This window comes from Vombatus ursinus, unplaced genomic scaffold, assembly GCF_900497805.2.
Source record: "Vombatus ursinus unplaced genomic scaffold, bare-nosed wombat genome assembly UNPS02014798.1, whole genome shotgun sequence".
In the NCBI taxonomy this organism is placed as follows: domain Eukaryota; kingdom Metazoa; phylum Chordata; class Mammalia; order Diprotodontia; family Vombatidae; genus Vombatus; species Vombatus ursinus.
Window position 1 is genome coordinate 55,512,809 of NW_020954576.1, and position 27,223 is coordinate 55,540,031.

Genomic DNA, 27,223 nt, shown 5'->3' on the forward strand with positions numbered 1-27,223 from the left:
CTCTGCACACCGGGCACCTGCGTGTGGGGAACAAGCAGCAGGCAGACAGATGGGGAACTGTGACATGAACTACAGCAAAGAACCTCATGAATGATGGCGGAAGCAACACAGGGAGTGGAGAGAGACAAAATGGTTGCCCAGAAGGCTGGCTTACCTCCATGCTCAAGCAGCCAGTGATTTTTCCTTTCATGACTTGACGAACAGCTTGCTTGGAACTGAGAATATCTATTTAAAAATCAAAATGAGACCTTCAAACACACTTTTAGTCTGGGCTGGGTCAAGGAAGGAGAGAGAGGCCTAGGAAACAGGAATGTCAGTAAGCAAAAGGGAGGCGGAGAGCCGAGCTTCCACCCCACTAAAGCACAAGTCTCTACTCATACAGACACCATGGCCCATCATGAGTGTGAACCCTGTTGAGGGAGGATGGGGGGTACGCACGTGCCCACTCTCACACTCGCTCTCTCTCTGTCTCTGTCTCTCTCCCTCTGGGATGTTATGATGTTGTTCACTGTAATTCCAGGACTCTCTGAAGGAAAATCTGCACAGGGCTCACACCCACCTCTACTGTAGGTGAGGTCAAAAGCTATAGTGTACTGACGTGACAGCTGGACCAACAGGAGATTAGAAAACAGGAAGGCTTCCACCTGTGTGCTCATGGGGGTGGGGGGCAAAGAGGGATGGAATTATTCCTCGATTTCCTGCCTTCCGTGGGCCCCCCCCCGACTCACCCCACCCAGAGATGGACACTGTCAGACCATAAAGAGAGGACAAGAATAACCGCTCTTTTCACAGGGGGATTCTGTTACCAGGCTGTTGCAAGGCTCCCATGAGATAACATAGGTGAAGTACTCCACACACCTTGAGGCACAATCTAAATGTTAGCTCTTAGCATCACCACATTCTTAGGGACGCAGGCTGTATCTTATTTATTTATACTTGTTCCCAAGTACTTACTACTCCATGTTTTGGCTTCATTCCTCTACACATACATACGTGAGCGCTCATACATAGAGCCCTGCTTTAACTTAATGCAAACAAGTATTTATTACATGCTTACTCCCTTCAAGGCACCATGCTAGTGCTGGGAATACAGACACAAGCTGAAGCTCTGTGGCCTCAAGAAGCTTCCATTCTACTAGGTGGATATACTTGTCCTGTCTTCTCCATTAGACAGTGTCATCCCTCACAGACAGGGAGCACTTCTTTCTTCCAGATCCTTCACCCCTCAACACTCCTAATAGTAGTCTACACAGGCAGGGCAATGCACACCGTCTGTCTGACAAACTACTCCACACCTGAACAAGTGCAGTTCTGAAGAAAAGCCTCGAGGGGGTACCCCTTGACTACTGGGTGTCCTCAGTGGGGGGCCTATCTCCCCAATCAACCACAGTTCAAACTCTTAAAGCGACTAAGATAAGATCTAACGAAGTGTTTCCCAAATTAACTTGCCCAGGGAATACTTTGGGACTTGCAAATGTTAGTGGAACCCACAAGAAAGCAGTCCCTGGTCAAGGCCCTCAGGGCACTTACTACTTGGTAGGGAATGGAGAGATCAACCAGGACCAACCCAGGGTGGGTATTTTGAGAAAGGAACCACAAAGCAGGAGCCAGGGCTATTTCTGTCTCCTTTGTGCATGTGTGTATCTGTGTGTGTTGTGTGTGTGCGTGCCTGTGGAGGGGGTAGCTATCATGTTGCTCCTAACAGAAATACACCAGCCAGGAGGGCAGTGACTCCTCACCCAGGCTGTGCCTTCCCTTGCAGACACAGCCCTAATACTCACACCAGCCCTGTCTAAAGAGGCAAAGATTGAGGGGAAGGAGTGGGGCCCCCACCTAGCACAACTTTGTTCAGGTCAGCCAACCCCTGCTATGGCTGAGCTGGGAGGAATGCTGTTCCCTAGCATCCAACTTGGCTCACACAGCCCGAAGCTTCTGCACAACAGAGTTTGGGAAACCATGCTCTCAGCCCAGAGCGATGATTGAACCCTTCATCTCCAGCTGCCGGCCTTTCCCCGACATTTTCTCCTTGACCCCGTCAGCACCTTCCCTCCACTCCTCTCCAGAGAGTATGTCCGGGAGGGTGGGGGGCTGGGCAGGGTAAAAGAAGGGTCATGGCACAGATTACCTTTTTCTAGCATGAAGGGCTGAGTCAAAGGTGGGATGGCCCAGAAATCATCACTGTCCAGGCTGCGCAAAGACTGCACTGGGAGTGTAGCTGAACAGCCAAAATCAATGAAGAGCACCACGGCCCAGTCACCCGTTCGGTCCAACACCCAGCACCTGCCAGGGAACGAAGGGGGAGAGAAGAACTGTTTCCACAAAGACTCACACAAAAGGAAGGCACCTAGCAGACAACCAGAGATAGCCTGAAGGACTCTGAGGTCAACATTCCAACCTCATCATCTTGTAGATGAGATTGAAGCCCAGACAAGTTAAATGACTTACACAGGATCCCACAGTAAGAAGCCATGAAAGAAGCAACAGCAGCACCTGGCCATCCAAGACTCCAAGCCCTGCACCCTATCCTCTTAAGACAGAAAGGATGAGGGACAGAACAGGGCTAGAAAGTCAGGTTTTCTTCATTTTTATTCTGCTCTAGAGACAGTGAACAGTGGAGAAACCATGAGGCAAGGAGCAACAAAGCCAATCCCAGGGGCCCTGTAGGGACTGAAAAGACCAGAAGAAGGGAGTGACAGAGGAAGGAGAAAGTTACTGAGAGGATGGGGCAGACAGGCAGGGAGAGAAAGGTATCTTTCCTCCCCCACTCCCACTGCCTGCTTCCGTGAATTTTCTACTGCTGAACCCCACTCAAAAATTCACCTCCTCCAGGGGTCTAGCCTGAGACCTGAGGGCCTACTGTCTCCAGGCAACCAACCAACCAACCGCCATTTATTTGACACATTCACTGTGTACTTGTGTCCATGTGTCTTGCTCCCTGCCGCTATTTCTTTCCTTTGGGGCTTATTAAGTGTCGTCTTTTTTCTTTTCTATATCTTCAGTACAGGGCTCTGCCTTCAGTGGGTACCTGGTATCATGGACTACTCATCTGGCTGATTAATAAAGGAAATCAGTTTTCCCATTTGCCCTGAGAGTCTTTATGCCATCCCCCTCCCTGCTCTATACCTGTTCCAAGCCCCACCATCATCGTCCCCTAGGTGGCACTCCCCCAAGCAGCGGATCCCACGCTGGACCTCTGCCTCCGCCAGGTAAGGCTGCTGCTCCTCCACTTCTGCCAGGGCATAAAACAGCTTCTCCATGTTCATATGAGCCTCCTGTCAATGGCAGTCACACACCTGATCACATTTTCTGTATTGCAAGCCATATTGCCTGTATGTTCATTCACATATTCATCTTTAGGGAAGAGCGAGGTCATGGCAATGTGAGTATACTATGGGTTATTGAAGCTACTGCATTCTCTGGGGAGCGTGAGAGTTATTCAGGTGACACTTGGACCAGAAAGGCATGAATAACCAAGACCTTATGCTGGCACTGTATCCTGGAAATCCTATTTAGATCCTCCAATATCTCTGACTCAACTGTGGTAACAGGCTCACAGATCTACACCTGGCAGGATCCTCAGAGGCCATGTAGTTTGATCCCCTTATTTCACAGGTGAGTATATTGAGGCCCTCCAAGGTATCAGAGCTAGGATTCGTACCCACGTCCTCTGACTTCAAAGCTAGTGTCTTTTCTTTTGTGTTATGCTATGTTACTATGGGCACTAAATAGGCTCCAATACAGCCACTACAGGATACTTCTAGGCATTAAATAGCCACTCCTTGGACAGGAGATAGGGAATAACTTGACCCAATTCTGAGAAAACAAGTTAAGTCAGGCTTATTTCCAGCCACCATAGAAACCCATCTTCCCACAAAAGGGCCAAAGATCAAACAAGATCATGACAAAGAAAGAGAATGACACATATCTTGCTTAGTCATTGTTTGGTGATTCCTCTTCTGTCAAGTGCTAGTAGTGGGAAGCTGGATTAGATGGGAGCACAACCCTTCCAGCTCTAAATCTTAGTACCCCTCCCTGTCTCACCCAGATAGGACAATGCTGGCTGGGAGATGGATGAAGCTCCCAGGAACTCTCATGTTCTGACCTTCTAGAAACTGCTTAGTCTACTCTGAGGAAGGGAGCACCGATGTTATTCTTAGGCTTCAGAGGCTGCTTTGTGGGTAGTTTCATATAATTATAAGCTAGAAGGAACCTTAAACGCTACCTAGTTCAACCCCTTCATTTTACAGAAAAAGAAACTGAGGTCCACAGAAAGAAACTGACTTGCTCAAGGTCACATAAGTAGGTAGGAAGTAGAAGATCCAGAACTGGAAACCAAGCTGTTCTAATTCCAAATACAATGCTCCATCTGGATTCACCCCAAGGTGAAATCAGTAGGGACAGCATAGGACTGACTACCCTGGCAATGTACCCAACAGGCCTACCTCAGTGAGGTGTATGGCCCAGAAGAATGGTGTCTGGGGGATCGTGTCTGTCACCAGCAGCCCCACTTCCCCACGGATGCTGCGAATAATGGCCAGCCAGCTCAGGTCTTGGAAGCAATCCCTTAGAAGAAACACCAAGAAGGATCCTCTACAGGAAAGGGGAAAGTCAGGAAATGAAAACAGACCACCTTGGTTGAAGTCACTCAACTACTCTTTTCTTTTGAAGCTTCCCAGCATGCTCAAGTGATTCAAATGGTAACCCAGCAAAGTCTCAATGTGAATTGCTCAGCTTCTGACACCTAATCATTCACATTCATATAGCACTTTAAGGTTTGCAAAGCACATTCCTTTAAGAACCCTGTGAGGGAGATGATCCAAGTATCATTATCCCCCATTTTGCAGAGATGAAACCAAGGCTGAGAGGTTAAATGATTTTCCCATAGTCACACAGCTAGCAAGCTTTTCTGAGGTAGAATTCAAAACTAGATATCCTGACTGCACCCCACCTACTATACCAAACTGCCTCTCAACACACCTGTGATTTTTCTCCTGTGACTTTGAGTTATTTTCATTATTGTTCTATACAGAACAAAATTTAAAATAAAAATCTGCTGCTTTTTAAAATACAAATTTTAAAAGTTAGTATTCCAAGATCAAATGCAAATTACTTTTAATGATTTGGACCACTGATTTCCTTCCTTAGCACAGAAAGTCAAGTTGTCTTAAAGACATGAAGGAGCTTTGAAATTAATTCTCTTCTACCACCTGAGCTAGAGATAATAACCTCATTGTACATATGGGAAAACAACAATAGAGCCTAGACTAAACCCCAGAACTCCTGAAAAATTTACTGCTGCCACCACCAAACATTCTGACACTGTACCCGGACCTCTGTGCAGAGGGCTAAGCTCCCTGCTGGATACCTAATCAGTCTTTCCTGCCCTTCTACTGACCTCATCTCCATGGGAACAGCATAGGAGGCTGTCCTTGGTCTTTCGGTTGCAGTAGGGGAAACAGGTGCTCGAGGGGTCTGCCTGGCAGGCACTAGAACAGAAACAGAAGATTCAGCCCCAGGAAAGTTCTAGGTTAGAATCTGTGAAATCCAACCTCAAGGGGAGACCAAGGCCCTGCTCTTAGAGAGCTGAAGAACAGAGAAGTGGGAAAAGAAAAGAAGAAAATGACCATCCCAAAACACCAATTCTTCCCCTGCCCTGCAAAGGGTCAGCTGGAAGTAAAGAATGGGCAAATGGGGAGTTCTGGCTGATCAGACTCCTCAAATCAAGGGAGATAATGAGCTGGGGGGAAAGCTAGAATGTTCCACTGGGTAAGATGGGGGAAAAGAACAAACTAGTCTGAGAAGAGCCCCCTGGTGGCACTTTGGGGAGGGATATCAGTCCAGGCACTTACCAGGAGTTGCTGTGGCTTCCTCTGCCTCACCAGGAATCATGGTACCTTTGTCTTCAAAGGGAACATTCTCCAAAGCCTAAGGCAGAGCCAAGAGTGTCACATTAGGACATGAGGACATGAGGACATACTATCTAATTGTACCGAAAAGGATTGCTACTGCTCTCTGACAGAAGGATTTTCAGTTCACAACGTCTGCCATGCTGTCCCCATCCTCTCCATGGGAAACAAGCCAACATACAGGATACCTATAGATGTGGTTTCCTCCAAAAGGATGTTGGCTCCTTGAAGGCAGGGCCCACCTCACTTAGCTCCTAGCTCAGTGCCTGGCACATGGTAGGTGATTAATACTTTCTTGATTGATAATGCAGAATAAATGAGAAATTCATTTCTGCGAATTCTATTCCTTTGAATTACCAGCAGGCAAAGGCTGGATGGAAGTTCAGAGATTACCTAGTTCAGCCCCCTCATTTTACAGAGGATGAAAATGGGGCCTACCAAGGAGAAAGGACTTGCTCAAGTCAGCCCAGTCTATATGTATTTGTGAGGCTGGCTGGTTGGGTGGCTGGATAGAGAGACAGACAAGCAAAGAGACAGTCTGTTTCCTGATAGCTTCCCTCATTTCTGGGTGAAAGGACATCAGTTATTCAATTCCGCAGTAAGGTACCAGGCACACAACTAAGAAAAGTATGGAAGTATAGCATTAGTCCATGTTAAACAAATTGGTTTTGTGGCTGGTCTACTTGCAAACTAACAGCAAAAGCAGAGAAGTCCAGTAGAGTGACAATGGTAAGTCAGTAATCTAATCATTAACTCAATAAAACCTCCCTTATGATCCTCAAAGGTTCCTTACAATGACTGCTTAATATTGTTATTGTCATCTTTATTACTACTTATATCTCTACATGGCTGACTCGGGCAAGATATTCTGACCAATGGTGGCATTTTCCTCTGTGGCATGTAAGAAACCAATCTAAACAGAAGCAAGATAGTGAAGAAAAATTAATTCCAACACTTTAAACAGATTAATTTCACAGCAACTTCTCCCTGGGCCCTTTCCCTCTACAAATTATCCTTGGATTTCCAAGGCCAAGAACTCAAAGAGAAGACTAAGGAACAAAAAGCAATTACTATTAAATTATTTTGTATACATAATACAAATAAACTGTATATAAAGAAGGAACTTTTTTCCACATGTGATTTCATTGGTGTGGAGAACTCCCAATTTACACTCAACTACCTCCTCCTCACATATAACTACAACTACTATGCATCTCACAGCCTTAGAGAGTTGCCTGGATCACCGAGAGGGTAAGCAACTTGCCGAGGGTCACAAAGTCTGTATGTCAGAGGCAGGGACTGAACCCAGGTCTGGGTGAACCAAGGCTGGTTCACTATCCATTAATGCCAGTGGGCTGTAAATTTTAACGACCCTATCATGAAATGATTTTTGAACACTCACCTTCAAAGTATATATTCATCTATTTATAAATTATATATGTAATACTGTATTAACAATTATGTACATTATAAAACTTATACAAAATAGAAATTAAAAAAGAATGAGATGAAGATCAAATAACATTTGATTCTAGAATAAAGAAGGAGCCACTGAAGTTCACTGAGCAGAGACATAACATGGCCAGGTCTGCACTCCAGGAAAATCAGGCAGCATGTGGAGGATGGACCAGAAAAGGAAAAGACAAGGCAAAGAGATCAACAAGAAGAGGTGAAGATGGACCTAACAGGGATAGTAGCTATGTGAGTGAAGAGAAGGGGGACAGATAAAAGAGATGTTGCAGAGGTAGAAACCACAAAGTTTTGGAAATGATTAGATTTGTGGGGCAAGGGAGAATGGGTATGACCCTGGGGCAGTGAACCGAGGCTGACTGGAAGGATGGTGGTGCTCTCAACAGTAAAAGGGAAATTGGGAAGACGGGTTAAGCTTTTTGTTTGTTTGTTTGTTTGTTTGTTTTTTGCAAGCCAATGGGGTGAAGTGACTTGCCCAGGGTCACACAGTTAGTAAGTATCAAATCTCAGGCCACATTTGAACTCAGGTCTTCCTGAATCCATGGCCAGTACTCTATCCACTGGGCCATCTAGCTGCCCTTACAGGTTAGTTTTAGGAGAATGAAAACATAATGAGATTTTATGCCTGTTCATCCTACATGACTCACTTGGTTCCATCCAAATGAAAGGTGAGAGGTGGGACTCTTACCCCAGACCCGGAAACTCTACCAATGGCCCTGCAGGTGCTGCTGACCATGTCCTAAGGGAATGATGCCTGGATCAGAAGCCAGGAGGGTTGGGAGCTTGCACCACACTGGGGAACAAGGTTAGATGTAGTTGGATCAGATATCAGTCCCACAGTGCAGAAAGGGAAAAGATGTGAACCATCTTCTTACCCTCTGGCTAATTACACACCCCCAGGGTCCAGGGCCCCTACTTTGGACACAATTGCTCCATGCTGTGCTACCACTCATTATTAGTAGGAGGTTCATGTATCACTAAAGCTACTGTGTATCCAAATTTACCACTTCATCCAAGAACATAGAGGTTTTGAACAACAAACAACTGCCACACACAAACCTCAAGAGGCAGCTTGGCACTGTAGAGAGAAGCTGGCCTTCCAAGTTAGGATCCCCTTGGTTCAAGTTCCCTCTCTGACATAATGGCTGCAGGACCCTAAACTGGTCATTTAACCTCTCACTGCTCTCAGGCAACTGAGTGCAGATAACTGTCAATCTACAGTGGCAAAGGGAGTTTCTTCCCAGGTGCTCCCTACCCTGAGGAAATCATAGGCCCAGACAAAAGTATCAACTGATACAATGGTTGTGCCACATGCTCAGATCACTTAAGGTAGGAGACCCCAAGACAACAAGGACATGCTTCTGGGAGAAGCCATTCGGCCAACTTCTCCAATAGCTGTGTTGGCCAAACAGGCCGAGTCTTTAAAACTACTAGACTGGACCAGTGTCTCTCTGGCAGCCTGCAATGGGATGAAGGTCCTGTTCATTCGCAGCATGGGCACCATGAACTAAGTTGAGTGAGAACAAAGATGGCCTTTCCATCCTTTCTTTCAGGCCCTGTGTCCCCAAGAAGTGGGCTTGGGGTTTTGGTCTGTTTCATTTCTCCCTTTCAGGTCTCAGTGAATCTCTAGACCTGGACTCAAGCTGTGGCCAGTATGGAAGAGAAGCCATGAGAAGTCTGGGTGCCCAGGACTGAGCTCAAAGGGAGCTTTGGTGTGACTAAGATATACAGTAACTGAGTTAAGCTATGAACCTCATCTCCCTTCCCTCCCTAGAGACTGAGGCCTATGGTAGATGGATGTTTATATATTTGATTTTATTATATCTTTAAAGTAAATATTCTCTTGTAAAAGCTAATCTATTAACTGGTTAAATGAAACTAGGATGCATGGAACCTTAAAATTGAGGGAATATAATCAGTGGGGGCTGGAGCCAATGGCAGAGAGAATGAATGCCCTCCCCCATCCTCCTTAAGAGTACTAGAAAACAATGAGGGAGGGTTGAAGTGTTCAATCACCTGCCCTTCATGTAGCAGGGTCCAGGGTAATCAGGTATGTTAATATTTATATAGATCTTTTAAGATATGTAAAATGTTTACAAAGGTAACCTTGGCTTCACTATATCCCACACCTCATGAGGTTGCTACAGGCCACATGGATCTGGCTAACACACATATTCTCTTTTGATCTTACAACAATACTGTGATGCCATAGGTATTAATATCCTCATTTTATGGATGAGAAAATGGAGCCAGGGAGATGTGAAGGGACTTACCCAGGGTTATACTCTAGTGAATGTCAGAGCCAGGATCTGAGTACAGGTTGTACCTTCAACTCCAGTGGTCTTGCTGCTCCAACACAACAGCTATAGTCAATTTCTCATCTATAGCTGTATGGAGGTTGGTCCAAACTCAAATCCCTAGAAGCTAAGTTTAAACTGCCTCTGAGTTCATCCTCCACTCTTCCTTGTCCCTCCTATCCAGTCATCAAGTCTTATCTAGACTACCTCAACAGTGTCTCTTATCACCCTTTTCTTCCCTTGCTCCAGATCCGACGAAATACTGACTTACTATCAAATGTCACCCAACTGGCCTAACTTCATGTTTCCTCTGAAAAGAACAAGGCCAAGAACTGAAGAAAATGCTAGGAATCACAAAGTGACTTCTGTCCAATTATCTGCTGATGGGAAAGTACTCTCTAAAGAGGTGCTAGAGAAAGAAGAGGAGAATTTACCGGTAACTCTGTGTTGCCCTTTGTGGAGTCCGAGCTCTGCTTGGGGATCCAGTTGTTTGAGTTCAGGTACAACTTTCTGTTATGAAACATCTGTCCATTCAGCTGCTTGACTGCGAGGTGCACGTTCTCTGCAGAGGCCAGGTCAACAAATGCAAAGCTAAGAAGGAAAGAGAGAAACCCCATCTTGTCACACACAGGTCAGCACTTCAGATCGACTCAATGTCCAGTTCATGAGCTGCTGCTGTACCAAGAGGGCCAAGAACACTGAAGCCAGGAAGCCATGCTGTCCTGGGGAAGGGATAAGAGCTCAACTAACACGTAACACAAAGGTTTCTCGTTGGCTTGAGGGAACATCTGCAAAAATATTCCCACAAAAAAAGGGAACTCATGCTCTATGATCCATAGAGTTGGAAGAGATCCTAGTGGTCAAGTCTAGCTTCCTCAATTTATAGATGAGGAAACTGAAGACCAGAGAGGTAAGAGGCCTGCTCAAGGTCTTATAAGTAGTAAATAGTAAGTCCAGGATGTGAACCCAGGTCCTGTGCCTTCAAATTCAATGCCTTTTCCATTGTACTACACAGCCTCATAATAAGGCTCGCACTCCTCTACCACTTCACAGCAACATGGACCTAGAACCAGAAAGGACTTTCAAGGCTATCTAGTCCAACCTCCCCATTTTACAGATTTACTGGATCCTCACAGCCCTACATGGATGCTTGGCTAGAGGCTAATACAGGGTGTCCCAAAAGTCTTACTGTAGTTTTAAGCTTAAATAGCTTAAAAGAGATTAAAAGCTATCAAAGCTCAAAACTTCACTAAGACTTTTGGGACACTCTGCGTTATCCTCATTTTCAACAACCAAACATGTAAGGAAGGAGCTAATGGAGGTAAGTAACAGGGACTACTGAAATTTCCTATACATAGTAATGGAAAAATCCAGGCAAAGCACTCTGAGAGAGAACTTTCACCTTTCCAGGCAGTCTGGTCAAGGAAGGCTTGGCTCTAGAAGAGAAGGACTTCAACAGACAGAGATGAGTTAGGGGAGTCCATTTCAGAAATGAGTGGATGGATTAAAAACCCAACCACCTTAGGTGCTGTGCTCCATTCTAATGCCTTCCTAGTTCACTTTAATCATGCCAGGTCCCAGTCTCATGGGAAGAAAACCCAGGGACATTTTGGATAACCAAGAGGGGGTAACATTACTATTCCTTTGAATGTCGACAGCACCAATATGCTAAAAATGTCAAAGTACTTTCATCACTATGTTTTGTCATTTTAGCATACCAACAAAGTCGGGAGTATGCATTTTCCTCATTCTACAGAAAACCAAGTCACTAAGCTGTGTTTTCTTCAAGGTCATCTAGCACTGGAGGTCAAGGACATATCCAGAAATAGAACCAAGCATTGTGATCTCTTGGTCCAGGGTCTGAAGCAGTGCTAGATGTAGAATCGTACCCACAGTGTCCATTCCAAACCTTTTCATCTTTCAACTCTCAAACCCATCTAGCCGCTTTACAGATTACCTTTTCCCCTATTTTCTGAGCATATAAAAGCCTTGAAACACGAGCTCCCTCAGTTCTCCTCCTTTTTAGTTTAAAACTTCTGTGTCTTCTATTGCCATTCTTCCATCCCCTCACTTCCCACCCCCCACGTCTGAGGAAATCTGGTTATCTCTCTGGTGAAGGCTAACTCTTTTTTTCTGTGACCTGTATCTCCTCTTCACTTTTTTCATCCGTGAAATGAACTGAGTGGATTAGATTAGTTCATTTTGAAGATCTCTTCGAGTTCTAAATCGACAATTCTCTCCCAATTTCTCTAAGGCCCATTTCTATCAGAATCATAGAAGGGATCTCAGCACCAAGTAACACAGGCCGAGCATGAAAAAAATCTCCTCAGCAATAACCAGTGTTAGATTCCTCTCTACTCGAGGAATCCTCCCTCTAATGCAGGCAACCCACTACTTTCCAAGGCAGTCAACTCCACTTTCGGACAACTCTAGTTGTCAGCAGGTTTTTTCTTACATCAAGCCTACATCTGCCTCTTTCCAATTTTCACCCATCACTGCTAGTTCTGCCTTTAGAGACAAGTAAAAAAAGTTTTATTATTTGTCTGTAGGAATACTTTTCAAATAAACGAAGACAGCTATTATCTGTCTTCTCTGGGCTAAACATCCTCCACCCATCCTCTACCCGGTATGTTTTCTACTCATCTCCTCATCTGTTCTAACCTCTCTTAGACGACTTCCAGCTTAAAGATATTTTGTGAAGACACATCTTCCTAATTCTAATCCTCTGCTCTCTATATATTCCCTATGATACTGCCAGATTAATCTTTGGTCTGATTATAATTAAAAAAAAAAACTATCCACACTGCTCAAAAACCTTCAATGGTTCTCTATTACCTACTGAGAAAAAAGTCCCAACTCCTGAGCCTGTTACTCAAGAAGACCCTGCAGTCTGAAAGGACTACTGGCCATCCCTGAGCACACCCTATTCCCCCTACTCTTCTGGGCAGAGGGCTGCCTTCCTCTCCCCTCCTCATCTCAGCAGAATGACCCAGGCTCATCTTTCAAAGTCTAACTCAAATGTTTCTTCCCCCACGAAATCCTTTTGATTCCTGCAGCAGGAAGTGATGTCCTTCTCATTGGATCTGATGGTGTTTTTTCTTCTTGTTTTTCACTTTCTTAATTCTAGTTGTATCCATATGCCTATCTTATCATCACTTCCAAACTGTAAATTCTTTAAGAAAAGGAACTATCTTACCTCTGCTATCCCATTGCCCATCAGTGTGCTGCACATAGTAGGTATTTAAATGTTTGTTGAATAAACAAAGGGTTTATGGAAGGTGTTTCCAAAACTGAATGGATTGCCAAAGAGGAAGATAAAGTAAAACTCTGCACTTTGGAGCTTTTCAATCTTGTTTCTTTGCCAGCACAACATATCAACAAGTTAGACAAAGGTGAAAAGGAGGATTTCCCCCAAAAGTAAAAAAGGAAAAGCCACTCTACCATTTGCAGCCATTCTGAACTTTCTGGACACGGAGTGGGCCAAAGTCCTTCAGAAGGGATAGAATGTCCTCCTAAGGATAAGTATGAAGAAGGAAAAGTAAGAAAGGAATAGTGGTGAGGAGGACAGGGGAAGGGTAAAGGAAACAAAATAACATTATAATAGTTCTTAAATTTTAAATCAAACTGTAATATATCAGGCACCTGGGCTATGTATGTCTTGTCATCAGGCAATAAGTACGTAGAAACAATAAAATTTATTTCAAATCCAACCCAATATCATATGGTAAACTATTACCAAAACTAATTGTGTTGACTTCTCCTTTTTAAGAAGCAATTTATGACTGTGAAGGGCCTTGAATCTATGGCATGTAAACATTGGTTGAAGAAACTGGACTCAGGGGGTACCATGACAGATGTAATGGGAAAGAGGGACAGTCACCTCCCACCTAAAGCCTCTTCTGATCTCTGCTGCTAAAGGCTCCTCCCCACAGAAATGACTGCATTTACTTTGTACATATTATGTATTTAATTAGAGGAGTACATGTTTTTGCTGATAGAATATAAGCTTCTTGGGTCAAAAAGTCAACAAGTACCTAATATGTGCCCATCATTGTGCTAAGTGCTAGGGATACAAAGAAAGGGAAAAATGGTCCCTGGTCTAAAGGAGCTTCCACTCCATGCAAACAACTATGTACGTGCAAGAAATCTTCTAGGTAAACTGGAGGTAATGTCAGAGGGAAGGTTTACTGTAGAAGGTAGAATTTTCGCTGAGACTTAAAAGAAGTCAGAAGGTGGAGGTCAGGAAGGAGAGTTCCTCGCATAAAGAACAGCCAGTGCCTTATGCATGTGATCAGAAAATAGAGTATCTTAGGGCTAGGAACACCTGGAGAGGCCAATGTCCCTGGATTATAAAGTACATGAGGTGATTAAAATGTAAGAAGGGGCTAGGTTATAAAGGGCTTGAAAAGTCAAACAGAGGATTTTATTTCATATCCTAGAGGTAAGAGGGTACAGCTGAAGTCAAATTTATGGGGGGGGGGGTGATATGGTCAGAGCTGAGCTTTAGGAAATCACTGCTCTTAGCTAAGTTGGGGATGGACTGCAATAGAGAGAGACTAGAGGCAGGGAGACCAACCCAAAAGTTATGTCAGCAGTCCAGGTGTTAAGTGACAGGGCCTGCCAGGGTGGTGGCAGTATCACAGAAGAGAAAATACAGGAGACACTTTACAGGCCTTAAAACACTATACACGGTGTAAAGTCTTAAACTCTTGGGACACCTTGTATAAATGCCAGATATTATTACTTTTATAATCCCCATATGATTTGCAAACTCCTTGAGGGCACAGATCTTTTTAGATCGTCTTAGATCTTCAAAGCCAAGCTAGTGCCTTGCACTTGGTAAATATTTTTAAAATTGGATTGCTTTAGTTTTTATTTAAATCTTCCTCATAATATTTGTTAGAAATTATTTTGGGGGAATAAGGCCTGAGTAGACTAAAAGCATTTTATAATGATAAATATTTCTCAGTAAGTCTTCCAAAAATTTCAAAATTTTTATATTTCTTTATAGTATATCATCCTATCTCTCTTCCCACCTCACCAGCATTCCTTCTAGTCCATTGTCAATTTCTTTTTTAAAAAATTATTTATGTTATATCAATATGGTCATGAAAACGTCACTATTATTAAACCTTCATTTATTAATCATTCAAATCAATATTAAAAGTAATTAAATCATTATCACTGCTATTCAAGTGACAGGAAAAGCTCCCCAAATTTCAGAATCAAATGTTTTGGACACTAGAAAAAAATTAAGTTCATTCTCAGGTTAAAAAACACCATTTAAACACACTTTAGTAATTAAGGAGACATTTCTCTTTCTACTGATACCAAATGACAAAAATCACTATTGATCCATTCACAAGATTGTGAGCTTTATATACCAATATAAACCATAGCTCAATGTAAACCAGGCCCCCAGCCATGAGTTTATGGAGGCTCGGTTTAATCCTGGGGATGGGATTGTGACTCCAAAATATCACTGTTATACCCCTACTTGGAGTTTATTCTGGGAAACCGCAAGACTCCAGTTCTTGTCTAGGGCTCCACAGATGTGGGTAACAGTAACCCCCAGATTCCATATAGGTATTCAATGTAAACAATGCAAATACTGATTATAGGACAGTCTTTATTTCACCCCACAGAAAATTTATGAGTTGCTATTTATCCTTCTACTCTGGTACAAGCCACTTTTCCACAAGGTCCTAACATCCTCCATACTAAGTGCCGCCATGTGGGATGAATTCCCTTTGGGGTCTGACAGCAAAACAATCTCCCCTACACACCAGTGGAACATTCCAGTGAATTTCTCCTTCCACAAGGTCACATTTAGTTCCACACACTACCCTCCTTACTCACAATGCTACCCTGCAATTTAGACTCCACTAGCACACACATGGGGATGCTGTAATAGGTAATATCCCCAAATCCTGATGAGTCCCTCACAGATTTGAGGCACATTATGAAAAGGAGAGAGCTGGATGCACTAAGGAGGAAATAGCTGCTTGTCCTCCAAGAAATTATAGAGCTGAACCACTGAAGTCATCAGATAAGCATATCAACTCAGTAAGTGTTAGAAGAAAAAGAGCTGGCAACTCCTAGCTCAGGAGTACTATGGCAGCCATTTGTTGACCTGATAACAAAGAGGTCTATTGTCTTCTGGGAGTATATAGACACAACCTAACAGAACCTCCCAAGACAGATGACTACTCCTTACGTTTGGCAATTCACATAGGCACAAATGATACTGCTAGAAGGAACTTAAGATAGACTGTCAAAGGTTATGAAGTTGGAGAAAAAGTACAGACTACAGGTTGGCTCTGTTCCCCTCACTGTAACCTACTAAAGGCGAAGGATGCAGAAGAGGAAAAAATTTGATAAATACTTGTGTGGATAAGAAAATAGTGGCTGAGAATGAGATCAGAATTTCTGGACTATAGCTATTATAACAGGTAACAGACACCTAGATAGGGATGGAGTACATCTAACAAAAACTGGTAAGAATGTATTTATAGGGCATCTCATAATCCAACAAATCTAATATCTGATCTAATAAAAAAAGCTTTAAAATGGATAGGTCAGAGGGAGGGATAAAAATGTCTACTGTTAACCAGAAAACAATACACCACTGAGAATAACTTACAAAGAAGGAAGAAGAATGGCAGTTAAATCACCTATTAGTTCAGAAGAGACAAAATCCAAGAAAGGTGCCAGAAGGAAAAACTCATTGCCTCAAAATGTCTATACACAAATGGCAAACATTTAGGCAACAAGCAAGAGGAATCAGGCAAATGTGACCTATTACTGAGATTTGGTGGAATGAAATCCAGGACTAGAATTTAGCTCTTAATGAAGCTTATTCAAAAGAAACAGGATACGTAAAGGGGGAGTGGAATAGCATTAAGAAGTTATATGCATGTGAAAAAACCCAGAAACCAGACACAGGATGCATAATGGAGAAGATCTGAGAGAAGATCAATGGAGAGGAAAAAAAGGAACAATTTTGTCTTTACGATCTACCTTGGACCACCTAGACAGAAAGAGAAATAGAAAGCTAGGTGTCAAAGTGTTGGATTGTTGGACCTGAAGTCTAGAAGAGATTTCATCCTTCAAAAGGTGGATGAACTAACTAGGGGAAAAATTTATATAGGATCTGATTCATAAAAAACAAAAGGAACTGGCTGCTAGGATGGAAATGACAGGAAACTTTCGGAGAAGTGACTATTCCCTTCTTGAGTTTGTAATGGAGAAGACAAAAGCTTGACAAAGTCAGAGATGCACTCTAAATTTTTAGAGAAGTGCAAAGGGTTTAGAGAAAAAAAATAACAGGATTCCAGGAACTAAAATCCTACAAGCAATGTCATCCCAGGAAGCACAGGAATGAAATTCTTAAGATACAAAGGAAAACAATTCTAATGAGAAAGAAAAAAAAGTTAACTGAAGAGATCAATGCAGATGCACAGTGAATTCACCAACCAACTTTAAAAAAAAAAAAAAGATGTGTACAAAAGATGGCAGCAAGGGTAGGTAATAAAAGAAGAATAAAAGAGCATGGCATGGTAGTGTAAACACTCTCAGGAGCGCTGAAGGCTCAAATTAAGCTGAAGCTGGCAAGCAAAGCTAAGGACAACAAAAAGGGTTTTTAAAAGGTTACATTGAGAGAAGGAAAAAGATCAAAGAAGGGAAAGGAATGCTGCTTGGGAGGTGAGGTGGAGAAAGTGATCAATTCTCATCTTGCTTCTGTTTTGTTTCCTGCCAAGGAGAGTGGAAATAACTGAACAAATGGTTAACAGGGAGTTGTTACCTGTAAGGAGATCCAAAAGAAAACACCTTCTTTCACTTGATGAATTGAAGTCAGAGTACATAGACATGGATACTGAAATAACTAGTAGACGTGATTAAGCCACTGTCAGTGGCATTTAAAATATTCTGAAAATGTAAGAGGTTCTGCAGGACTACAGAAGGACAAATATTCAGATTTTCTAAAAAAACCCCAAAAAACTGAAGAAAAAAGAATCTGCAAACTACAAGCCAATGAGCTTGTCTTCTATTTCTGAGAAAATTCTAGAATAGATGATTAAAGAGATGGTTAGTGAGCAATGAGCACAGGAAGAAGTGATTACAAAGTGCCAGCATTGCTTCATCAATGACAAGTCATGACAGACTAGCCTCATTTCCTTTTTTGACAGTGTTATTAAACTGGTAGGTTCAGGGGAATGCTATAGATACAATGGACCTAAGTTTCAGTGAAGCATTTAATAAAATATTTCATAGTATTCTTGTAGAAAATATGGAGAGATGTGGACTAAATAGTAATAGATGAATTCAAAGCTGATTAAATGGATGGACTCAAAGTGTAAATGTTACTGGCTTATAATGGTTTAATTTAAACTTGGCAGGCGGTCTCTAGGGGCGTGTCCTAGAGATCTATTTTTGGCCCTATACTGTTTACATTTTTATCAATGACTTAGATAAAGACAGAGGTGGCATGCATATCATATTGGCAGATATTCAGTTGCAGGTGTTACAGTCTTTGTATCCTCAATGCCTCCCTCAGCTCCTCCACACAGCAGGTACAATCAATGCTTGCTGATTCAAATGATTGGCATTATTTGCAAGGCAATCTTTGAGTCTGCTACTACCCAAGAGACCTGCCTTCTATCAATATAAGGCTAGATTCTAGAATCATGCTACCTAAGAAATCTTCCTTTCTGCTAATTAGGAGTCTGAGATTATGGCATTGCCTAGGAAACTCCCCTCCCTGGCTCTCTCTCTAGGACCTTTTATGTTCTAACTTGAGATTTTCACATGACAACCTTTCATCTTCAAGAGAGCACTCATATTCCTCCAGTCTTCTCTTGACCAGCCGTCCTCAATCAGCTCAGCCACTTCTCATCCAGCAGAGTTTTGAGACACTCCCCTTTCTCCTCACCATCTGGTCACTCTCCTCTGCATGGAAAAGCTCTAATTTTTCTGTATCCTTCCTAAAATGCAGCATTCAGAACTAAACACATGTAGAAGAGAAAGTCAATTTGTTCTGCCTATCCTCAGAAAGCAAAAAAAAAAAGCAGAACGAGTAGAAGTTACAGAGAGGCAGATCTTGGCCTCAATAGGAGGCAGAACTTGGCAATTCAAATTGTTACAAGGTCATAGATTTAGAGCTGGAAAGGACCTTAGAGGTCATCTGGCCCAGGGACAGATGTGTCTTGCCCAAGTTCACACTAGTGAGCAGCAAAATCAGGATCTGAACTCAGGTCCCCTGATTCCAAATCTAGTATACTTTCACAGGATTACAGAGTTAGAGCTGGGAGGGATCTGAGAGGTCAACAAGTACAGCCCTCTCATTTACAGAATGAGGAACCTGAGGCATAGAGAGGTTAAGTGATTCTCCCAGTCACACAGCTAGTAAACACCTTATGACAGTCCCAGGTCTTCCTGACTCCAAGTCCAGCATCCTACACACTATACTACACTGCTTCTCTTTCTATTATCCCAAAAGAGAACAGGACTTTAGACAAAGGACTTAAAAAAAAAAAACAATTTAGAAGAGACCTTTGAGATCTAGTCCAATCCTCCCATTTTATAATAATAGCTGACATTCATATGAAACTTTAAGCCTTGCAAAGTACTTTACATACATTACACAGATAATAATCTGGTAAAATAAATACTATAGGTATTATTTTCATTCTACATAAGAGGAAACAGAGTCAGAGTTTTAAGCGACTGTCTCAGTTATATAGCTAGTAAGTGATGGAGGCAAAATTCAGACACAGGTATTTCCTCATTCCAAGTCCAACTGATGAATTCTCAGTCACTGGAGATCTTTAAGCAGAAGCTGACTAAACCACTGTGAGGAAAACTGTAGAGTTGATTCATACCTGTTTTCATACAGGTTGGATGGACCAGATGATCTCCTATGTTCATTCCAACTCTAAGATTCAGTAAAATCTCTGATCTGGCTTAGCAGATACTTAGGTTCTTTTCATCCTACCTCCTTCTTTTTACTATTTAAAGCACTCTATCATATTTGCAGGTCTCCAAGCAAATATATTCCTTACTTTCATGAGTTATATTCTAGCCCTGACTACAAACATGTCATTTTCATATCTAAAGGCCTGGTCCATGGTCTATAAATCCAAATCCTGCTGAGATCATCTACTTAAGAAATTGTTGCTCTTATACTATATGACACTGTATGTCACCTCTTGCTTACAAACTTTAAATGTCCAAGTACTGACCTACAATTTCCTGAGCTGGCATTAGAGGCCTCTCCACAGTATGCACTCAATCTACTTTTCCAGCCTTCTGACCTATCACCACCTATACAAAACCTTCTCTCAATTTGACCTTGTTTTATTCACTGCCTCTGTGGCATGTGATGCAGTATAATGGTAAAAACACTAAACTTGTAATCAGAAGTCTTGGGTCTCCTGTCTAAGCAAATATGTAACCACAGGCAAATGACCTTCCTTCTCTTGGCCTCACTTTCATTATCTGCAAAATGGAGAGCTGCACTTGCATAGGTCTGTAAGGTCATCCATTCTAGCTCTAACATTCCATGAAACTATGCAATGATTCCATGATTCTACGCAATGAACATTTCTGTTACTTTTCAGATTCCCTTGCCTACAAAGCAAGCCTTTTCCCTCCACTCTGCTATATTTCTTTCTTTATTCTCTTTTTTGGTTCAAGTTTTCTTCTACAAAATGACTAATATGAATTATGTTTTACATTATTGCACATATATAATCTATAGCAGACTGCTTCGTAACTTAGGGAGGGAGAAGGGGAAAAAGGGAGGAAGAATTGACACTGAAAATTTTAAAAAAATTTTCAAAATTGTTTTCCCTGTAATTGGGGAAAATATTATTAAAGAAAAGCACCTAGCATCTGCCAGGAGGCAGTGAAGAGACAAAGACAAAAATGATATGGTCCTTGACCTTAAGGAGTTTATATTCTATAGGGGGAGATGACAGGGACACATCTAAAGTAAAGAATACAGAAAATAAATATCAGGTAATTTGGGCTTGGGAGGGATGTGAATATGGAAAGGCGTCATGCAAGAACTGTATCTTAGTTGAGTATGATTCTAAGAAGTGGAGGTGAGAAGAGAGTATATTCTAGGCACGGCAGGCAGCAATGCAAAAGAACAGCAACAGGAGATGGAATGTCATGGAAGAAGGAACCTATAAAGGTTTATTTGGCTAGACCATGGAGAATGTAAGGGGAATAATAAGCTTAGAAAGGTAGGCTGGAGCCAAGTCGTGAAGGGCTTTCACTACCAAACAGAAGAATTTGTATTTGATCACAGAAGTCATAGTCATTGGATTTTCTTAAGTACGGAATGACAGGATCACAGATTAGAGTGGAGAGGAATTTCAGAAATCATCTAGTCCCCCTCATTTCACAGATGAAGAAAGAAACTGAAGACAAGACAGGCAAACCAACTTGGTCACACTAGTAATAAGTGGCAAAACTTAAATTTAAACCCATTTCCTCTGACTCTTCTGACTGTAATTAAGAATGTCAGATCTGTGCTTTAGGAATGTCATTCAGACAACTATGTGGAAAAAGAATCGGAGGAGAGACTTGGGGCAGGTTGACCAAATAGGAGGTCACTAATAGTCCACATGAGAAGTAAAGAAGTCCTGAGCTAGAGTGGTGGCCATCTGAGTGATGAGAAAATAGACACAAGAGAAGTTGTGGAGTTAATAAAATTTTGAAACTGATTAGATATATAGGATGAGTAAGAGTATGGAGTCAAGGATGACTCAGGCTGCAGACCTCCATGCATGGTGGCTCTCTGTACAGAAATGGGTAAACTAAGAAGAATAGTAGGTCTGAGTAGGTAGCAATACATTAGCAATGAAGAATCATACAGAAAAAGAATCAGAATGTCATCAGAAAGACATAGAACTGGAAGAGGCAGGCCAATTATATTGCAAGGACGAATAATAGGAAGAGAGCCTGCATACTCCACTGGGAACCATGCAGTGTCAAGCGATCTGGAGGAATATCTCAACACGATGGAGGAATTCCTTACGGAGGATTTATTAGAAATCATGGACAATAGCTGCAAGGATGAAAAGACAAGGATGGGCTATAATCATTGGAGGGAGTATTCTTACCTTGTTAAGATAACTGAACCATCTTAGCATAGAACCTTAGCTTCTTCAAAGCTGAGCTCAAAAATCAGGACCACAGTTTTAAAGTTTGGCAGGAACCTCAAAAGCTAAGGACTCAAATACCCCAACAGGAAAAAGAATGCTATCTCCCTCTTCAATTCCTGTAGCATTTGTTGCCAATATTGCTTAGCATTTTTCACAGTGCCCTATTTAACTACTGACAGCCTATTTTTTTCCATAAAAATAGTCTGGGGGGAGTTTGCATCTCCTGAGTTTTTTTCTCTCAGTCTAGCATGGTGGCTTGCTTGTTGTAGATGATCAATAAATCAATGACTGAAAAAAAAATGGCAAGTATTCCATAGATCAGTCAGACCCTCAGCTCCCCCTTTCACTCTGTTTTGTCCCCTGAAGAGGTCATCCGTTTTCATAGCTTTAACAATCACTTCTTGGGGCAGCTAGGTGGTGCAGTAGACAGAGCTCTGGCCTTGGAGTCAGGAGGACCTGAGTTCAAATTCGACCTCAGACACTTGACACCTACTAGCTGTGTCACTTAACCCCGACTGCCTCACCCCCCCAAAAAAATCACTTCTTCCAAATCTGTATCTCTACTTTATTCTTCTTACCCAAGTCCTAGTCCTTTATTTCTATTTAGCATTGCCTCAAATTCAACATTTTCCTCCCCAAGAAACTTCCCCTTATTTCCCCCATCAATGGTGCCACCATTCTTAATCATTTAGTCTTGAAACCCTAAGAGTCATCCATGACTCTTTATTCCTCTCCAACTTTCATATCCTATAAGCACCAATTTCTGTGGATTTTTCTTTTGACTTTGCTTTTATCCATTCTTTCCTATCAACTATTCTTGCCATCACTTTTGTTCGACCCCTACACCAAGCCTTTCTGATTCTGATTTCTCACCACGAGAGTTATGTCCTATATAATAATCATCACATTAATCTTCCTTAAATTCTACTTTCATGTTACTTTGCTCAAAAAGCTCTGGGTATCCTATCCCTACCAAACCTGTGCTTGGCCAAAAATCCACCTTAATTTGGCACAGGTGTGTAACCTTACTTCTTCCAATTTACCCATATATACCTCCTTCTAGGGTTAGGTTAGTTCACTTGCTGTCCCATGAATATTTCCTGTTCATTCCTATTTTTGTGCCTTTGATCATTTAAGTCCCCTTGCTACAATGATTCAAATACTATCCATCCTTTATGTCCTACATTCTTCATGAAACCTTCCTCTGACTAGTCTATCATCTACCATAAGGACAAAAAAGGATTCCTTTTCTCTGAATTTATAGCACTACACAATTTAGCATGTAATTATATCTTCTTGTATTGTTAAATAGCTCTCTGCAACTCTCCTCAACTACTCAAATCAATAAGCATTTATTAAGCACCTACTTTGTGCCAGGCATTGGATGAGGCCCTGAAAATATAAAGAAAAATAAGAAGAAACAGTCTCTGCTCTCAAGGAACTGAATACTTTTGTGGGGTATAATTAAAGTCCCATAACAGTAATGACCTTATGTGTATGACTAATCCCCAGTTCACCTCACCTGGGTAGGCAGGAACTGTCATTTTTTAGTGCTCTGCACAGCAGACACTTTTAAAAGTTTAACTTGAGTTTCCTTCACAGTGCTGAATACATTCCAAAAAAAATTTTTTAATGGATTTTGAATTATCTGTGACACAGATCCCCTCCATATGTCTAGAGAATGGACAACTGAATAAGGTAGGGATAACTCTATCATTCAAATCCTCTTAAACTTATTCTTCCAAATCTGTGGGATAAAAAAATTTTGGCTTGAACATGCAAACCTCCAAAAAGAAGATTAAAAATAATTTTATACAAGAAAGGAAAAGAGAACCATTTGCAAACAGGGGGAGTGATACCTCCTTGGTGTCCAATGGAAGATTTCCAACATACACCTCTGATTCTTTCTTCCTGTGTCCTATAGAGAGGAAAAAAATACACATTAAGAGTAAGACTGTCTATAACACCATTTTAATGTAGCATTGCTGTGTACCCAAAAGGATTATGGATGACTCTGATGAATGAACTTCTCTGATGAAAACAGATGGACAGGGAAAATTCTGAGAAGGTGGCAGAGAGAGGGGTAATCCTACAGCAGCTCCCTATCTACCACCCCAAATAAACTACAAAATGCTCACAAGCAAAAAAAATACAATGACAAGAAGGGAAAAGTTAGAAGAACCTACCACAAAGTAATTGTTACAGAAAAATAAACATATCAAAACATTAAAGACCATTTCTATTGTTTCTGGCACTCTAGATAACTACTCCAGCCCTAGCTCTTTAGCTAAAGTGGGGGAGGGAGACACAGAGAGGCCTCTGAGTCAGACTAGCCCTAAGGTGAGAGAAGAAAAAAATGGGCAATTGTAGAGCCAGATGAAGCATGTTATGGAGAACGGGACAGAAATGAGGGGTTGGTTACAATTATTTAATACTAATTCTGTAAAGGAGAAAACAGGAACCCAATAGAAAGAGTGAAAGGTGGAAAAGAGATAATTTTAAAGGTCTTTCTAAAGTTATCCCTCACAATTATTCAGTGTACCCTCTTCCATAAGTTCCTCAATCTATGAACTGAAGAAAATCCAGTAAAGGAGTTGAATAATTCCCAGAAGTTCCATTCCAATNNNNAAAAAAAAAAAAAAAAAAAAAAAAAAAAAAAAAAAAAAAAAAAAAGAAAGAAAATGTGGAACTGAGAACAATGGGAATGACAAAGAAAGATGAATTGGTTCAACCATAGTAACTTCCAAAAGTCTTCCTGTGGTAGGCCTAATCCATCACTCCAATCCCTTCAGGGCCACAGATCTATGAGAAAAGAGAGAACAGACCAGGACTGGAGGAAGTCAATAAAAGTCCTAGGCCCCTCAAACAGAAAGTACTGATGAGTTTTTTTAAAAAGCATATTTATGAATGTGCTTAAAAATTTATTTAAAAAAATAACATAGAAACACCAGCAGAATAATGGATGGTGAAAGAGAAATGAGCAGTTGAAAAGAACCATTTCGATGAACAAGTACTTTACAACCAAAGAAAATAAGCCCCAAATATTAAAATGAATAAATAAATCACAAAAAATTTTGGAAGGTCCTCTGACAAAAGAACTCTAAAAACCTCCTATATAGATAGGAAGAACAATCAAAGAATTACAAGATGATATCAAAGAAATAGGATCAGAAATTAGAGTTCTCAAGGAAGAAATCAACAAGTATAATGAGAGTAGAGAATCTGGAACAAAATGAGACTCTCCCAAATAACAGATTCTCTGAAAAAGACAATTTTGTGGCCCACAAAAATGAAGAGGCAGAAGGAAAACTGAGCGAATAAAATCAAAAGACAACAAAGAACTGAAAGAACACAAAATTTTTTTACAAGTATGGAAACTGAAGAAAGGATATGAAAAGATAATCTGAGAACTACAGATGTCCCAGAAAAAAGGCATGATTAAAAAATTTGAATACAATATTTTAGAAAATCACTGCCCAGAAAGAGTGGAAACAGACAGCAAAAGACAGATCGAAGGAATCTACACAACACTAAAACAAAGAAATTCCAAGAAAAATCATAGCCAAACTTCAAAATAATAACAACAAATTTTGCAGACAGCAAGGAATAAAAATCTTTCATATTTCAATGACAATCAGTGATATAAACTTCATTACTCAGTGTACATAAGACATCAAAGGAAAAATCTTAACATAATATTCCAAAAAGCAAAGAAGATTGGTTGGCATGAAAAAAATAATTTATTTTGCAAAGTTAAACCTAATCATCAAAGCAAACAATTGGACATTCACCAAAAGGAAATCATTCAAGCCATGACTTCAAAACAATGCACAGGTAAAGAGGGTTTTAACTTTGTTCTATTAGTTTACAGGTTGAACACTTTCAGATAGCAGTGAAAAACTAAAAAATGAAACGGTTTTTTATGTGGCTAGGGCTAGACACAGCCATAATGTGAGGTAGAGAAGTCTTGTTTACTCTTTTATTTTTAAAAAACACACAGGCGCAGACATTGAAATGCAAAGGGATCATCAATGGGATAAAGAATCTAAGGAACAAAAGATAAAATCAAGAAGAAAACAAGAGGGAAAAATGAATTTATATTTCAGGAATAAAAAAAAATCTCATTAGTAAATCATAGGATCACAGATTCAGAGCTGAAAGAAACCTCAGAGGTCACTGAGGCCAACTGCTTTCTTTTACAAGTGAAGAAACTGAGGCTAAATGGTTAAGTGACTTGGTCAGGGTCACCTGCTAGTTAAGTATCTGAGTAAGAATTCAAATCTAGATTTTCTTGCCTCCAAATCCAGCATTCTACCCATTATATGACCCTTCCTCAAATCCATAAAATTGGTGGTGGGATGATAAAGAAGAGAGTGTGGAACAAGAAGGAGTGAGCTTGAAGAGACCAATCAAGACTTAAGAGGAGAGGTGGACAAGAGGCTTTCCATTTCTATTCCTACCTTTGGGGCACTGGGAAAGTAAAGAGAAAACCTGGAAGGACAAATCACAAAGAGAAGACTAGATGATGGTTCCTGCCAACAAACAAAAAGGGAATGATCTGCTAACACCATGAAGCAAACACACAGAGGCAAGAGGGGTAAAAACAGGAGTTTTGAACTTTGTTGGGAGGGGTGATACACTTTAGGAAAACAGTTTCTCTAAGCAACAGTCATATTCTAAGTACTAACTCCCACTTGTTGGGAAGGAATAGCTCAAAGTGGATTGACGAGGGCATATTAAAGGGAAAGATGTCATCACATCAAAACTGATAGTGGGGAGAAAAAAAAAGGACAGAATTGCTCCCCCGAACCATAGAGTTATAGAGAGCTTTCAACTTTATCCTGCTGCTTCACTGAGGATTAAAATTTCTGAGAACAGATTTTAGAGCATCTTGAAAGGAGAAACAAAGGGGATGGAATGAAAACATTTCTTGGAAAGAAACATTACAGGGGCAGCTAGGTGGCGCAGTGGATAGAACACTGGCCCTGGAGTCAGGAGGACCTGAGTTCAAACGCGGCCTCAGACACATAACACTTACTAACTGTGTGACCCTGGGCAAGTCACTTAACCCCAACTGCCTCACCAAAAAAAACAAAAAACCAAAAACAAAAACAAAAAAAAAGAAACATTACAAATTAATGTCACTGAAATTAAGAAGACAGATTTTGGGGGGTAGCAGGGATAAAGAAAGCTAGCATTGGCTATACCATTCATCTGAACTGGGGAGAGTAAGGGGAAGATAGGAAAGAGACAGTGACAAATCAAGTAAACTCAGTGAACTTGAGAAAGGCTGGGTAATAGGAGGGAACAGAAGCAGATTTGTATATGGACCACAAACTGCAGAGACTACATGGAAACAACATAAGAAGAAAACATA

General features: G+C 41.3%; 1 protein-coding gene across 1 annotated transcript in view; it reads right to left on the reverse strand.

The window, feature by feature from the left end:
• Positions 1–27,223, reverse strand: part of LOC114049800 (tudor domain-containing protein 10-like) — a 51,635-nt gene that overhangs the window by 484 nt on the left and 23,928 nt on the right. Inside the window, exons 4-12 of the mRNA XM_027871206.1 lie at positions 23,706–23,764; positions 13,115–13,185; positions 10,108–10,264; positions 5,850–5,925; positions 5,396–5,486; positions 4,443–4,590; positions 3,124–3,272; positions 2,126–2,280; positions 155–225 (exon numbers count right to left, since the gene is read on the reverse strand). Coding sequence (XP_027727007.1) covers positions 155–225; positions 2,126–2,280; positions 3,124–3,272; positions 4,443–4,590; positions 5,396–5,486; positions 5,850–5,925; positions 10,108–10,264; positions 13,115–13,185; positions 23,706–23,764 — 977 coding nt within the window. The remainder of the gene's footprint in view (positions 1–154; positions 226–2,125; positions 2,281–3,123; positions 3,273–4,442; positions 4,591–5,395; positions 5,487–5,849; positions 5,926–10,107; positions 10,265–13,114; positions 13,186–23,705; positions 23,765–27,223) is intronic.